This window comes from Haplochromis burtoni, unplaced genomic scaffold, assembly GCF_018398535.1.
Source record: "Haplochromis burtoni strain Fernald_Lab_line unplaced genomic scaffold, NCSU_Asbu1 Contig_496, whole genome shotgun sequence".
Lineage (NCBI taxonomy): Eukaryota > Metazoa > Chordata > Actinopteri > Cichliformes > Cichlidae > Haplochromis > Haplochromis burtoni.
In genome coordinates this window covers 265,879-279,887 of record NW_024582857.1, presented here as the reverse complement: position 1 = coordinate 279,887, position 14,009 = coordinate 265,879, and the positions used below count along the sequence as shown (strand labels likewise).

At 40.4% G+C, this 14,009-nt stretch overlaps 1 protein-coding gene across 2 annotated transcripts in view; it reads left to right on the top strand.

Annotated features, from left to right (window-relative positions):
- The first annotated feature begins 417 nt into the window (after positions 1-417).
- LOC121812265 (fibulin-2-like) overlaps positions 418-14,009 on the top strand; it is a 43,152-nt gene continuing 29,560 nt past the window's right edge. Inside the window, exons 1-2 of one of the 2 annotated variants that reach the window (XM_042213912.1) lie at positions 418-543; positions 3,091-5,000. In XM_042213912.1, the coding sequence (XP_042069846.1) occupies positions 3,170-5,000 (1,831 nt within the window). In that variant the 5' untranslated portion in view covers positions 418-543; positions 3,091-3,169. The remainder of the gene's footprint in view (positions 544-3,090; positions 5,001-14,009) is intronic. The other variant, XM_042213913.1, reaches the window with a different exon arrangement.

The window sequence follows — 14,009 nt, the reverse complement described above, 5'->3', positions numbered from 1 at the left end:
ATGCTTCATACAAGAATAAAAGCGATCATTCAGAACTGCCTTTGACTGGTTTGCTTCCCTGTAAGAGGACAAGGATCCAAACCATGGCAGCATAACCAGAACCAGAGCAGCCCTCACTATAGGCCTCAGTGGTTTAGGTTTTTACTTCACTTTGTCACCTGTCAATGTGAGACTTTTGTCAGTCTCCTCAATATAGAAATGAAAAAGGGGGCTGGAAACAAGTCCAGGGGCATTGTCCTCCTGAAAAGAGCCCTGTGTCTGCTTTATAGGCACGGTTTTAATTCACTCTTTAATTACTGTAATAACAACTTGTTATTTTTAACACCTGTCCTGCCAAATCAAATCTTTAGCAGTTGTATTGTGTGGGCCCATGCCCGCAGAGCCTGCTCTTCATTATGGATCAGGATGGGATCTCCTCCGGAGTCTCCAGCAGGGAAACTTTTTGTACCTCCCCCTCAGCCTGCCTGCTTGGTCCCAACAGCACGTCGATGGTCAAAAGGTTCACATTTGGAGGCGCACAGAGGACCGGCGGCTCTCTACAAGGTAACACAAAGCAGCGTCTCTGCCCGGCTTTATTCCTTAAACAGTATTTGCAGCTTTTCGTCGCCAGCCTGTGCGCCGTCGTTAAAATCAGGCTGAGCTTAATTCCATGGATGTTGCGCTGAGAACTTTTACGCGTCGCTCAGCACAGATGAGCTTTTCCAAACTTTCTCCGGTGTTCACGTTTGTTCCGTGTCTGAATGCGGTGTTGCAGCAACTTTTTCCCCACGGTTATCAGGTGAAGACAGGTTGCTGCTGTTTGTGCGAAAAGATGCAAAGTCTTTCGAAACCCTTCTGTTTGAATCCGCTGTAGCCGCACTCATTTATCAAGAGAAAGTTACAGATGCGATGAAGACAGATTAAAACAGCGGCGAAATTGTAGAGTTGCTTACAGTTTGTTTGCACCATATGGTCGCGAGTTTACTGAGGGGGACTTTTCTTAACGTCTAACGCTGTAAATGAATATTTCTGCCTGCTCTCCAAAGCGAGTTTGCACTGCACAGATGAAGACTGGTACTGAAAACTTTTTTTAAAGTAAACACTATTTTTTCAGGCCTTGTCAGAGCGATGCATTACTTACTTCAGCTGTGTGTGTATAGGTGTATGTGTGTGTGTATGTGTGTGTGTGTGTGTGTGTGTTTTGGCAGGCAGAAATGAAGGAATCTCCCCCCCCCTCCCTCACAGCTCTGGGAAACACCAGGCTGCTGTATTTCCATTCCTCTGCAGCCGTTCCTTGCCAGCTTTTATTGTGTCTGCTGCAGTAAAGGTGCATGACACTTTCACTGACACATTGTCATGAGCCAACTTGTAGGTGTGGTAACAGAAAGCCTCCAGAATAGCATGAAGTAAGCTGCTATTGCATTACATCGGATACATCTGTATGAAAAGGGGCAGTTAAAAGGGGCTAGCATTGTGCACCTCTTTTCCATTAGGATGCTGTGAGATGGAAAGAGTTCAGCCTTGATGCCTTTTGAGAACTTGCCTGCATTTGAGAGGCAAATGTTGCTAGCATCACATTTCAAAAGTTGGTACAATTTCCAGCAAATGGGGGAAAGTTTCTTGCGGTAGCTCCAACTACACTTGTTCACATTGGTGGTTTAAAACCAGAAATTTCAAGGACCTGTGCTGTTGCCTGCTTTTCGACACTAGCACCACTCATGTTTGCAGCTAAAACGAATGGAAATATGCTCTGGATTAGGCCCCAGTACTGTGTTGGTGAAAAGGGTTCTAAGAGAGTGTAATACACAGTTGCCACAGAGTGAATAACAGCGTTGCAATAATTGGCTCATTACAGGTCTCTACTTTATATAAATTTGGCTTCGATCTTGTGTAGTTCCCCTACTTTCTGGACCCATATAATTATGATGGAGTCAGATTTTAACCACCTAATTGTGATTCACTTTATGGCAGGCTCTGACAGGAATTTCCTCAAAACCTCCGGGAACTTTTTTGAAAAATCATAGTGATAAATGCTTCTGATAGTTTCTTGACACTGGCTTTAATGCCAACATTTTGATTTGTGTTTTTATTTATAAAGTTTTATATTGAGAATTTATGGCATGAGGTAAAACAAAGAAACAAACAAATAAACAACAAAACAAAACAAATTAAGGAAATTAGTTTTTAATTTAAAACATATAATGAGCTAAGCAGTTCAAATCTGTTAAGGCCATGAGCTGTTTTCCTCATCAGATGTATTACTCATGACTCAGGTGGGATTAACAGACGATGCGGGTCCTTGTTTGGAGCAGAATTTCTTTTTTTCCTGACAACAATGTTCATAGGAATTCTCTGTGGAATTCAGTGCTTAGAAACGTAATGTCAGTCCAAGAAGGGAGGGTGTATTTATTTGCAGAGATGACCTAAAGGTCAGGGAAAAATGTACCTAGTATCGCTGATGATGAATTAGATCAGTCCAAAAGCATTTTTACAAAAGCATAATATGTAGTTCTTGGAACGCTCTCAAAATGAGAACATGTAGTGTAAGGCAGCATGGGTTTTTGGCACATTCTGTATGGTAAAATAAGTGAAAGATTTTTTCCTTCCTGATGAAGTGAAATAATGAAGTAAATAAAATCACTTTGAGTCTGAAACTTCCAACAAGAATCATTATTTAAAGGAGGCCAAGCACTTTGGTCCCTACCCTGCTAATTACCTTAGAGAATGTGCTTTTCTTAAAGTGTAATGACTTTCCAACAAACTCAGCAGCTAAACTGTTATGAGGCATCTCATGTATGTTCAGCTATTAGACTGCTAGAGGTTGATTGCAACACAAGATTATGAGAGGAATGTTTTTATGGAGATAATCACAGATGCACTAGAAATTTAGAAGCTGGGCAGATTCCAGGTTTCATCATGAAAGCCTGCATAATGATTCATAACAGTGCACTCCAGCTGATGATAATGACAAGTATGTAGTCTTAATGTTAAAAAGATGGCAAGGCTGTAAAAATTGGACTCTTATGCGCTAAACTGGGAAGCCAGAGGTTTATTTTCTTGCATTTTGAGAAATAAACCTGTCTTTCTGTCTTTTTTCCCTGTTTCTTGCAGAGCAGAGGTGATTCGCATTAGTCATTAAAGATAATCTAAAGACTTGATCTTCATCATTACTGAACATATACCAGGTGCCATGGCTCAAGCTGAAGTAGTACTACTGCAGTGTGCGCTGTTTTTTTTCTACTCGAGTGTCTGTTTGTGCCAGCTTGATTGCACTGGCACAAACTGTCCCCTGCTGGACAACTGTATCGAAGAAGTCCTGGAGAGCGGTGCCTGTTGTGCTTCGTGCTTACAAAAAGGATGTGCGTGCGAGGGATACCAGTACTACGACTGCATCAGTGCTGGGTTCAAGAATGGCAAGGTGCCCGAGGGAGACTCCTACTTTGTTGACTATGGTAGCACCGAGTGTTCCTGTCCTGTAGGAGGGGGCCGGATCAGCTGCCACTTCATCAGCTGTCCTGATATGCCACCAAACTGCATCGAGGTTTCCGAGCCTGCAGATGGCTGCATGCAGTGCGAACGAGTTGGATGTGTTCATGCTGGACAAAAGTTTGAGGCTGGATACTCCTTCCACATTGACCCTTGCCGTGTTTGCCACTGCCCTAATGAAGGGGGGAAGCTCATGTGCTACCCGGTACCAGACTGTGATCCGCAGCAAGTTCATAAACCCATGTTAGCTGCACCCACAGAGGATAATACAGTCATCAGGCATGATAATTTCCCATACAGGTTTGATCAACAAGGCCACACAGATCAATTTGCCACTCCTTATCACCTTCCTAATGGAAATCTTCCTCTCTTTAAATTGTCACCGCTTGATAAAGAGAAACCAGAAGACTATGATTATGGTCCTACAGACTTTCCAGAGACCTACCCACAGTCTTTGCTGTTTCCCACCCCATCTTCCTCTTCCTTTAAAAAAGTTCTATCTGTGTCCCAAGGCTCTGTCAAACCTGACCGCATCTCTTCTCTTCAGAGCTTTGACAGGCAAGGCAAGCAGGCGCTGAGAGAACGATATGGAGTTCGTGACCATCCTTCAGGCAGAGAAGAAGTGACAGAAAGTCCCCTGAGACTAGAGCAGACTACTGACATGCCAAATATGCGTGCCACATCTTCTTGGCAGTTCTCGCAGGGTCTAACAAGTTTGCAAGGTGTCCTTTTTAATAATTTACGTCCACAGACAGATTTAGACGATTCATTGCATGGCCACAAGAGTTTGGGTAGTGTTGTATTTCCATTACACAGAGAATTAGAGAGTGAAAAACATACTGAATATCCACATGCGGGTTCAGAAAGTGCCATTTATCCTCAGAGAGGCACTGAAACTAAGGCACATAACAAAAATACATCAGATAGCGTGGCACCGAGGGGTTCTATCAGTCAGACCAATGTGAGTCTTCCACAGAGGGATACAGAGATCCAATCCAGTCAAGAGAGAGGATCAGATACAGTACATTTTCCACTGTACACCATGGAAAGCTCAGAGGTTCCCATCCATCCTGAGGCAAATTCAAATGGTCCAAAAGAAACGCAGAAGCTACTCACAGTTTATGAGAAGGAAAGGTTGAATGAGGAAGAGATGCAGGGGGAGAAGCAGGAAGAAATAGTAACTTTTCAGAATGTGTCTGGGCCTCAAGGAAAGGATGTGCCTTACACTATCGACACAGTGCAAGAGAGAAGCGAGGAGGACTCAGAGAGCAGCTTTCCAACCAGCATTTATGAAAAGACTACTTCTGAGCCCGTCACTCCTTCCCAAAGGCGGCCTGAATCCCTGACAACACCTGTATTCCAGTCTATCACCACCACCCAGCCACCAATGAGAGTTACACTGGAAGAAAGTCAGCCTGGTGGAGAGCCAAATCAGATGGTGATTAACCGTCACAGTGAAGGAAGACAGGAGGAAAAGGAAGGAGTGAAAGAGATTGAGGAAGATCGCCCTGTTTTACTCATCAAACCCGAGGAGGGTGAGTAAAAAAAAAAAAAGATTACACAAGCCTTGCTATGCATGTTTTCTTCTGGATCCTAATTTGTGCTTTTTTTTAGCATACAAACATAAACGGCAGCATGGATTTTTTAGTACAATTTTCATATGAAACTTGGATTAAAATTGGGGTTAAACTAACAAAAAGCTTGTACAAAATAATTTTTAGACCTGGCAAAAATGTAGATGTGTCTCATGTCACACAGCCTCGCCTCTGTCAGTGCGCCCCAGGGCAGCTGTGGCTACAATGTAGCTTGCCATCGCCAGTGTGTGAATGTAGTGTGAAGCGCTTTGGGGTCCTTAGGGACTAGAAAAGCGCTATACAAATGCAGGCCATTTGTCTATGTCTACCTCAGCCAAGTGTAAAAACGTTCTGTTTCATTCTGTTTCTAATGACAGCCTTGTAACTTAAAAAAAACATTATTATCATGAATCAAATAGTAAAAGTAAACTTCTGAAGCAGTAGGAACATTTTGAGCAACTTTATTTCTTCTCCTAAAGAGGAGGAATTTTTCATAACTTGTACTGCTTTGCTCCTTACTGGGTCGGTGTCATCTTTCTGAACTTAACATTTTCCATTACATTGTAGCAAATTGACCTTGGCAGTAGAGATATGTAAGATTAATCACTTCCCCTTTTTAATAACTTTAGTCGGTTTACACCACAGCTCTAAAACCCATTTTATTTCATGGGTAAGATATACTTGTATATACTATACTGAAAATTGTCTTTTTTAAATGTAATTAAGTACTTTGACATCCATGCAGCACTCACATTTAATAAACAATCAATTTCCAAAAATAAAAGATAAATAACCTGAAATATCTTAGCATATCGTAACATGTAAATTATATTAGTAGTACTTTGTCTCTTTATGATTCAAAGACAATGTTGATCTTTCAAGGCACTTTTGACATTCTATATGTTTCACTCCTGTGTAGCAATGCTGGTACAGTGGAACCCCGGCTTACGAAGACACCATTTAATAAAAAATTCAAGTTACGAAGGCACTTAACGGCAAAGTGCCTGTGTAACGAAATCCGTTTGAGAAATGTGTTTTGCTGTTCCACGTGAAAGACGTATTGTTGTTGCAGTGCGCTATTTCGTGTGCTTTTCGTTTGCAATTAGCCTATCGTTCATTCATAATGGGGCCGGCATAAGGCATAAATATGAAATATCATTGCACAGTGTACATACGTACATTAATTAACATAAATGTAAGTTTTAGTATGTTTAGAATTAAATTCCATAATGTTATGTACATGTACACGTACGTATGTATGCATGCATACGTATGCTTTCTTCAGCCTCCACCAAGAACTTCATCTTCAGCCAGCATCACCTCACTCAAAAGGCGATGGAAAAAGATGCTTCGAAAATTTTGACATACGAAAGACCCTCTGGAACGAGTCGGGGTTCCACTGTATTACTAAACAGCCCATAGCAAAGTATTTTATTGAAATCCATTAGAAGTAATAATCCAGTGGGCCTGTTTTACTGGATTTATGCAGAATCATCTGGGAAATGTTACCTGCAACATGTATGGGAAAAGCCGACCTATTTATGAATGCCTGCTACATGCTAACATCATGAAAACATCCTTCACAGAGATTCTTTGCGTTACATTAATGCAGAAATATATACTTTATTTCTAACATAACTGTTCTGGTTTCTTTGACATCATGCACATATTTGTTTGAGGTTTCTGCCAGTTGTATTGATGTGATACAACCTGTTGTCAAAACCTTTGACACTGTATTCACTGTAGTTTTAATGGATGACACTGACGTGTCTGCAAACACTCACCAACTGTTCTCCAAGTCGTAGTGAAACTGTGAAAGTGTGTCCTAAACTGGAAACAGGAGAAGTAACAGTAGTTTGCCTTTGAAATAAAAGTCGCACCTTTTGAAGAGTGTTGTCGAGTGTCTGCGGACACATTGGCATCTTCTTGTATTGGACGTATTGGACGTTTATTCCTGAGAGTCTAGAAACATTATGTTGACGATGTTTTTGATGTAAATTGCATATGCTTGAGCTAACATTCGTAGTACCTCATAAATAATTTTAAATACCACATTCATCTATTCATTTATTACAGTCATTTAAGACTGCCTTCCTGATGTATAGTTGTACAAAGTTGCCTGCACTTTCTCTGTCCCATTCTAAATACCAGTCATGTCACATGTGTATGGAAAAAACAGCCACATGTCCCTTGGTGTCAGAGCAGGCACAGAACTAGTGAGTCCAGGATATATCTGGAAGAGGAGTCAAACACTCCTCCCATGGCAAACATCCGCTCACAGCAGTCTCCCACCCATCACCACCATCCTCACCATCCTTCACCCTGAGCTCGCTCAGCTCCCTCGCAGGACCTTATAAATTCTTTCTGGCCACCTGTGTCAGCTGCTTTGATTTGAGATGTGTTTCTTTGTTGGTAATGTTTTTGTTTCAAAGATTTAGAAATAACATTTCTATGGTATTTATTTACATTGAAAAAAGTTATAGCATTGAAAAAGAAAGACACAAAAATGTGGCTGTAGTTTGAATGACAGTACGTGGTAGTTACACAGATGGTAGACCGCAACGTCGCTGACTCAGTTATATTTAGCTGGTCAAAGCCTTTCATATGGGACTGAGAGATAAATAATCTATTGCTGGTACACGTGAGCTGTTTTTTTTTTTTAAGGATGTGTGTAGCACGAGGCAGCAACAGAACCAGACACTGGTGGCCTGAAGGGCTTAGAGATACAGAGTTACATGTGCAGTGGCTACACTATCCGGTTGTTCAGTCTGACGTCACTAGCCGTGTCTGGGCCTAAACTCCGCTGCAGGTCCATATATCAAACGATCACTATGGCATTACTGAGAGTTGAAAAACTGTCTAAAGTCTTTCATCTTTAATAAAATGATCAGCGTTCTGCTGAACACTGTAAATCGATAAAATGATCCTGTATAAGACACGCCCTCTGTGTTTATAATGTATTGTATAGTCTGACTAAGGATTTGATTTAAAATCGACTATTTAATCAACGTTATTTCATTTGTGGTGTTCCCAGTCAAAAGTGACCACTATAGGAAATTAATGGGAATCCACCCACCCCCCACCACCTTTGACCTCTGACCCCCTGAATGGCCCAGTGAATGACCAAATAAATGAAACCAACTGAACGACCCACTGAATGACTCAGTGAACGACTCATTGAACTACCCACTGAACTGAATTTGGTGGTGAAAAATGTTTGTTATGTTAATATAAGACTTGTTAAAACTGACTGGTCCATTGTGACTGGGAACATTCGAGTAAGGGAGGTGGGGGTGCACACAACCAGTTTAAACATAATGACCAAATTCTTTAATTTCATTTTTTCCATAAATTAGCAGTTTTATAATAGGAACTTTGGGTCAATTATTCTGAAAATATGTTAGCAACCTACCCATGTTGTGGAGTTGGGGTTGGCTATTACTTTATCTAAATCTTATACGTTTGGAAAGTCTGCTTATGTCCCCTTAAATGGTGCCACATTTGTAGGGTTGAGCAGCAGAGTTTAGTATGTGGGTTTTACCCTCAAAAACAAGTAATCGACTAAACACAAAAGTCATTACTTTTTGTGCTCAGCTGAGACTAAAGAAGTCACTTGGATGAGTGATGAAACGTTTCTCCCACTGAAAACGCTGCGTCCAGATGAACAGAATCGACCTTTTGGGATGTGCTATATTTAGTTATGTCATAGGAAATTGAGTTTTATTGTTTGAACGGTTTAGAGACCCCAACAATATGGTAAATGGACTGGTTCTTATATAATGCTTTTCTACTCTATCTTGAGCACTTCACATAACTTGTGCTTTCACCCATTCACACCCATTCTTGCTCTGATGGATGCATCGAAGAGAAACTTGGGTTAGTATCTTGCAGACTGGAACAGACTAGGATTGAGCCACCAGCCTTCTGGTCAGTAGGTGACCAGCTCTACCCCCTGAGCTACAGCCACCCACAGGAAGCATAATATTATGGCTTAGAAGCCATGATAATAGCCAGGGTTATTCATTAAAAATGCTCCGAAAGGCACCAACAGCACGCACACACTCAGGAAAGAGCTCCAGTTTTAATTATTCAGAGTAGTGCATGAGGCCTACCAAACACTGGCTGTGTCACCTGCCAATCAACGTGGCCATACTCCTTACTGAGATTGGAAGCTATCCATAGAGGACAACATTATTTTCTTTTTCATTCATTTCCTGTTACTCCTCCCTGTGTTAAATACTTTTGGCCTTTTACGAATGAAGAATGTTAGCATGCTGGACTGTAGAGGGTTACTCTGTTAGTGTGTGTGTGCATTCAGCACATTTCATTTTTATTGAGCATGTGGATGATAAAATGTTCATTTGTTAGGAGGCTGGTTTTAATAAGTATTGTGATGAAAGAATGTGACTAGGTAATTTCTGTGCACCACATTTGATTTATTTTCAGGCCATTTGCAAAGTAATTCATTATAATAGGGAAGGATTTTTCTGCAGGACATTGCCATGTCCTCTGTAGCATATGTACTGTAGGATGATAAACTAAGGAGAAGTTATCTGTTGGGGTGTGAAAGTGCCCTTATTCCAGATAACATGCTATCTTCAGATAGAAACACTGCAGACTACAGACAGGTAGCTTCTGAAAACCGTAAAGCAAAGATAGAAGGAGATTCTCGCAGGGCTTCTCGACAGGCTGCTGATAATGAAGTTTATCAGCAGCCTGGCATATCATATCAGGATAGCACAAGAAAGGCATGAAAGATTTTGCAACTCTTTAACATCTGGCTCAAGATTTTTTTTTTTCTCTTTTCTTATTTCAAAAACTGGCACTGTGGTAATGTTTTTTCTTGCACATTATGTGTTACAAAATCATGTGCTTATGTTTAAGCATTTGTTGTGCTTTGTGACTTTCTCAGTCACCCTGAATTAAATGAATTTCGCTGTCCCTTAGAGCTCGCTACTATACTCATATATTAATCACAATAAAGTAATTATTTTGGAAGTGAAGGAAAATCATTAGTTTCTCATAATAAACCTGCATCCCATCTTTTCTTGCTAACTTTTACATCTTATCAAGTAGGTTACACCTATGCTTTGACCAGTGTGTCTTTGTCCTTTCTTCCTCCCTGAGTCTGGTTCTGCTGGAGGTTTCTTCCTGTTAAAATTGAGTTTTCCCTTCCCACTGTTGCCAAAGCGTATGCTCACGGGGGGCTCGTCTCAGTGATGGGATTTTCTATGTTATCTTTGTATTATTGCAGGGTGACTTTTTAATTTCTGGGGAAAAAAACATTTCTCCCTATTTCGGGGGAGCTTTAGGGTCCCTAATAATATATCAATCATAAAATTTGACACCCTGCCCCCCCACCCCCCCAAACAGATATTGGTCTTTCTCTTATATTTAGTATAACCACACTACGGACGTCCAAGCGCCTGTTTTTATGTGTTGTGGTTAGCAACAACGACGGTAACACCATCGCGTGTCCGCTTGTTTATGTTCCACATAAACCTTTCACAATAAAGCTCAAGATCCTGTTGAGACTTTTCAAAATAAACTGAATCACGTAAAAGAGCAGATTATTTACAGATAAGAAGTAAAAAGTGCCGCCAGGTGCTAAAACATAAACCTTAGACTCAAACGTTAGAACAGGCTTTTCCCCGCAGCACGCCGTGTAATAAATACAAAGAAAACTGCGGCCGTTACAACTTATTCTAAAAATGTATCGTTTCATGCATCTGTTAAAACACTCGACTCCAGCTACATGACGCCCAGCTGGAAACACTTCACGCAAGTCGAGCTGCCCGAGATTCACAGAATTTACAGAAAATGTAAAAATTTTTGTGATTTATATCGTTATCGGACGATAGAATTCTTAATTTTAATTAATACCTGATTAGGCAATTGTTAGTCCCTTACTGTCCACCGGGTCACCAGCAACTCATTTAAGGGTTTGGGTTATGCTTTAGTGACATGCCAAATAGAAGCTTTTACAGACTCTAGATGGTGTCACATATTACATATGATTATATCAATCTTCCATGCCACGGTCACACGAGTGCTGTCCTGTTTAAAATGGAATAGCATAGAGGCTCCGTTTTGAAGCACTTTAAAATTTGGCAACATACTTCCATCAAATTTTGAGAATGAACGCCCCCTCTGCTATGTGTCTGGTGCCTTTTCTCTCACTTTCATTAACTCTGAAACCCATTCAAACAACCAGCATAGAATCAATGTTAAATTTCAGAGCATGCAGAAACGATGTGTTTTATTTTGGAGCAGTGAGTGCTACTCTGATTGTGTCATATGGCCAAAAAGTAATCATAAACAAATGTTTGTTTTCTGAGATAAACAGATGGACACACTAGTTGTTCTTGTATTTTTATTGTTGCTCTTTTCAGAAAACTGATCATATAACAGATAAGTCAGGACTCCTCGACCTTCCAGCCCAAAAAAGATCATAGTTTCCTAGGAAACCTTAATCAAACAGGAAGTGAAAAGAAAGATAAATAGCTAGTGAAACTGAAAGTCAGTTTCAGTATGCAGACATGAGTGGAACTCTAGTTTGATATTTCTTTTTATACTTACCTCTACATCCTTAAGAAGCTTTACCTTTTCCCAGGATTCATCTGTAAATAAGAATATGTTCTATATTTGTCTGGTTAAATAAAGGTTAGCTGGTTTAACCATACTTGATGTTTGTCTTCAACACAGTTAATATGGACATAAAATCATATTATACAAATATGTTACAAATGTCTTTTGCTGGTTAAGCACCAGGTACTTAGGTGCAGCGATTTCTGTTGACTAAAACTAGCATCTGCAGGATTTAAGTGTGACAACAGTCCGTGAGTTTAAGTATTACGGTAAAGAAGCAATTTTGCATTATGCAGCTCCACCATCAGTTTTCTGTAAAATACGCAAAAGTTAAAATTTTTTTAAAGAAGCAAGTGTCCTCTGCAAGCAGTGAGTCGTAAAAGTTTCACTCAGCTATTCAGATATCCTAAACAGTCTGTCAGAGAGACGGAGTGGCTGATCAGTCAAAAAAGGATGATTTATTCTGTCAGCGAGCTGCTTCACACTCCCCGTCTCTGGACTCAGGTGAGTCAGTCTTGAAGTCGCTTTTTAAAGGTTACTGTCAAGATAAATCAGGCATGACGGCAACAGCTGTCTTTGTGTACAGTAATGTGGCTCAAGTCGCCATCTGTTACATCCCCACTTCCAGATGGGATTTGGGATTCCCCCGAGGTAAAAGATTCTGATTTGAAATGGAGTTCATTTTAGAAAGCCAAGAGACATTGTGTAATGTAAATGTGACAAGAAACACTAAACTTTTATAGCTGGCATAATGAAAGAACACTTGCTAATCTAGCACAGGGAAGTACAGAAGTGCTGTTTTACCAGTGAAAACTCAAGTGAAGTTTCCCCTCACTGCTGTAAAAGTCATTTTTTTGCAAGGAACGAGGAAAAGCACAGACAACAACCTGATAAAAACTGAGAGAATGGACACAGACTAAATACACTCACCACAGACAGACAAGTAATAAAGTGCAGGGGAATGCATTAAAGAGAACAAAGGAGGGAAGTAAAAACACAGAAAACCACAGAAAACAGGAAAGAATGGCAATCCACACAGGACCTGCTGAAAATGAGACTTACAATAATAAGAAAGGATCAAAAGAAAGATCTTGACAAAAATATTGTTTTTGGATGAAGTCTTTTAAATTATAAACACAGAAAAAGTTGGAAAAATGTATTTTATTCATTTTAATGAATAATAAACACATATAAATAAATATGTAGATGCCAACTGTTCACTAACCTGGTATGTAAATCCAGTGTCTACCACGTATGTCATTGTGTTAGCTGTGGTAGTCGTGATACTTTTAGTGTTCTGCAGGCTTCTCTTAGTTATGGAGAGTTGCTCTTGGGAGTATGCAGTTATAGCAGCAGGACTTAGAGACTGTTTTGCTCTTAAAGGCTCCCAGGGGTATACATTTTTGCCAACTTAGTGATGCTTTTTCTGGATTTGGTAACTTTCAAACCCCCCGTAACACTTTTAGTGTTACAAGGGTTTAACTTTTAAACTTTTTTGCCACCAAATACTCACATTTGACATTTTGCTTTATTTTTTTTGCTTTATTTTTTTTTATCTCAAATGTTTTGAAGAGAGTTGCACAGTATAAAGTGCCAGTGTACGGGTGAGCAAGAAACAACTTTATACAGACAGCTTCTCATTAGCTATAGATTTGTACACATAATAATAATGGACAGGAGTAATATCCAGATGAGCAGAGTGAGGACTAGACAGAAAAGCCAAATCATCTTTATATTCACATAGTTTTTGGTTTTTATATAGTTGTAAACGTTTGCATTGACAGACAGGTTTAAACTTAAAGGGATAAGTTGGCATTAGCTTGAACGAAAAGCTAGATTCAAGATTCAAGAAGTTTGTTATCATCTACACCGCAAAACACAAATGGTTACGCAGAGCAATGAAATTCTTACTTTGCAGGTTCCCCTCACACGACTAAAAGAAAGTAATAGTAAGTAAAACAGTACTGTGTAGATCTTGTAGTTTACATGTGGGTGCAAGTAGTTGCAACACTGTCACAGTGATAATAGCTCTCTCTCTAATACACACACACATATATATATATATTCATGTAGCCCCTTCCGCCGGGGTTACTTGTGTAGTAGCATTCCAACAACGCCCTGTTTTCGTCTCTTGCCCACCGATGCCTTCTTGTTCCAGTAGCCCACTTTTCGTCAGGATGCCCTGGTTCCTCAACACCTGACGCAGACCTTGGGCCGGACCTCAGGCCGGAATCGAACTTGCGATCCTCTGTTCCAAAGGCGTGTAGTCTAACCACTACGCTATCCAGCTGCTCAGAGAAGAGCTCGAGAGGATGTGGAGGGTGAAGGTAACGGTGGTCCCCGTGGTAATCGGAGCACTAGGTGCGGTGACTCCCAAGCTAG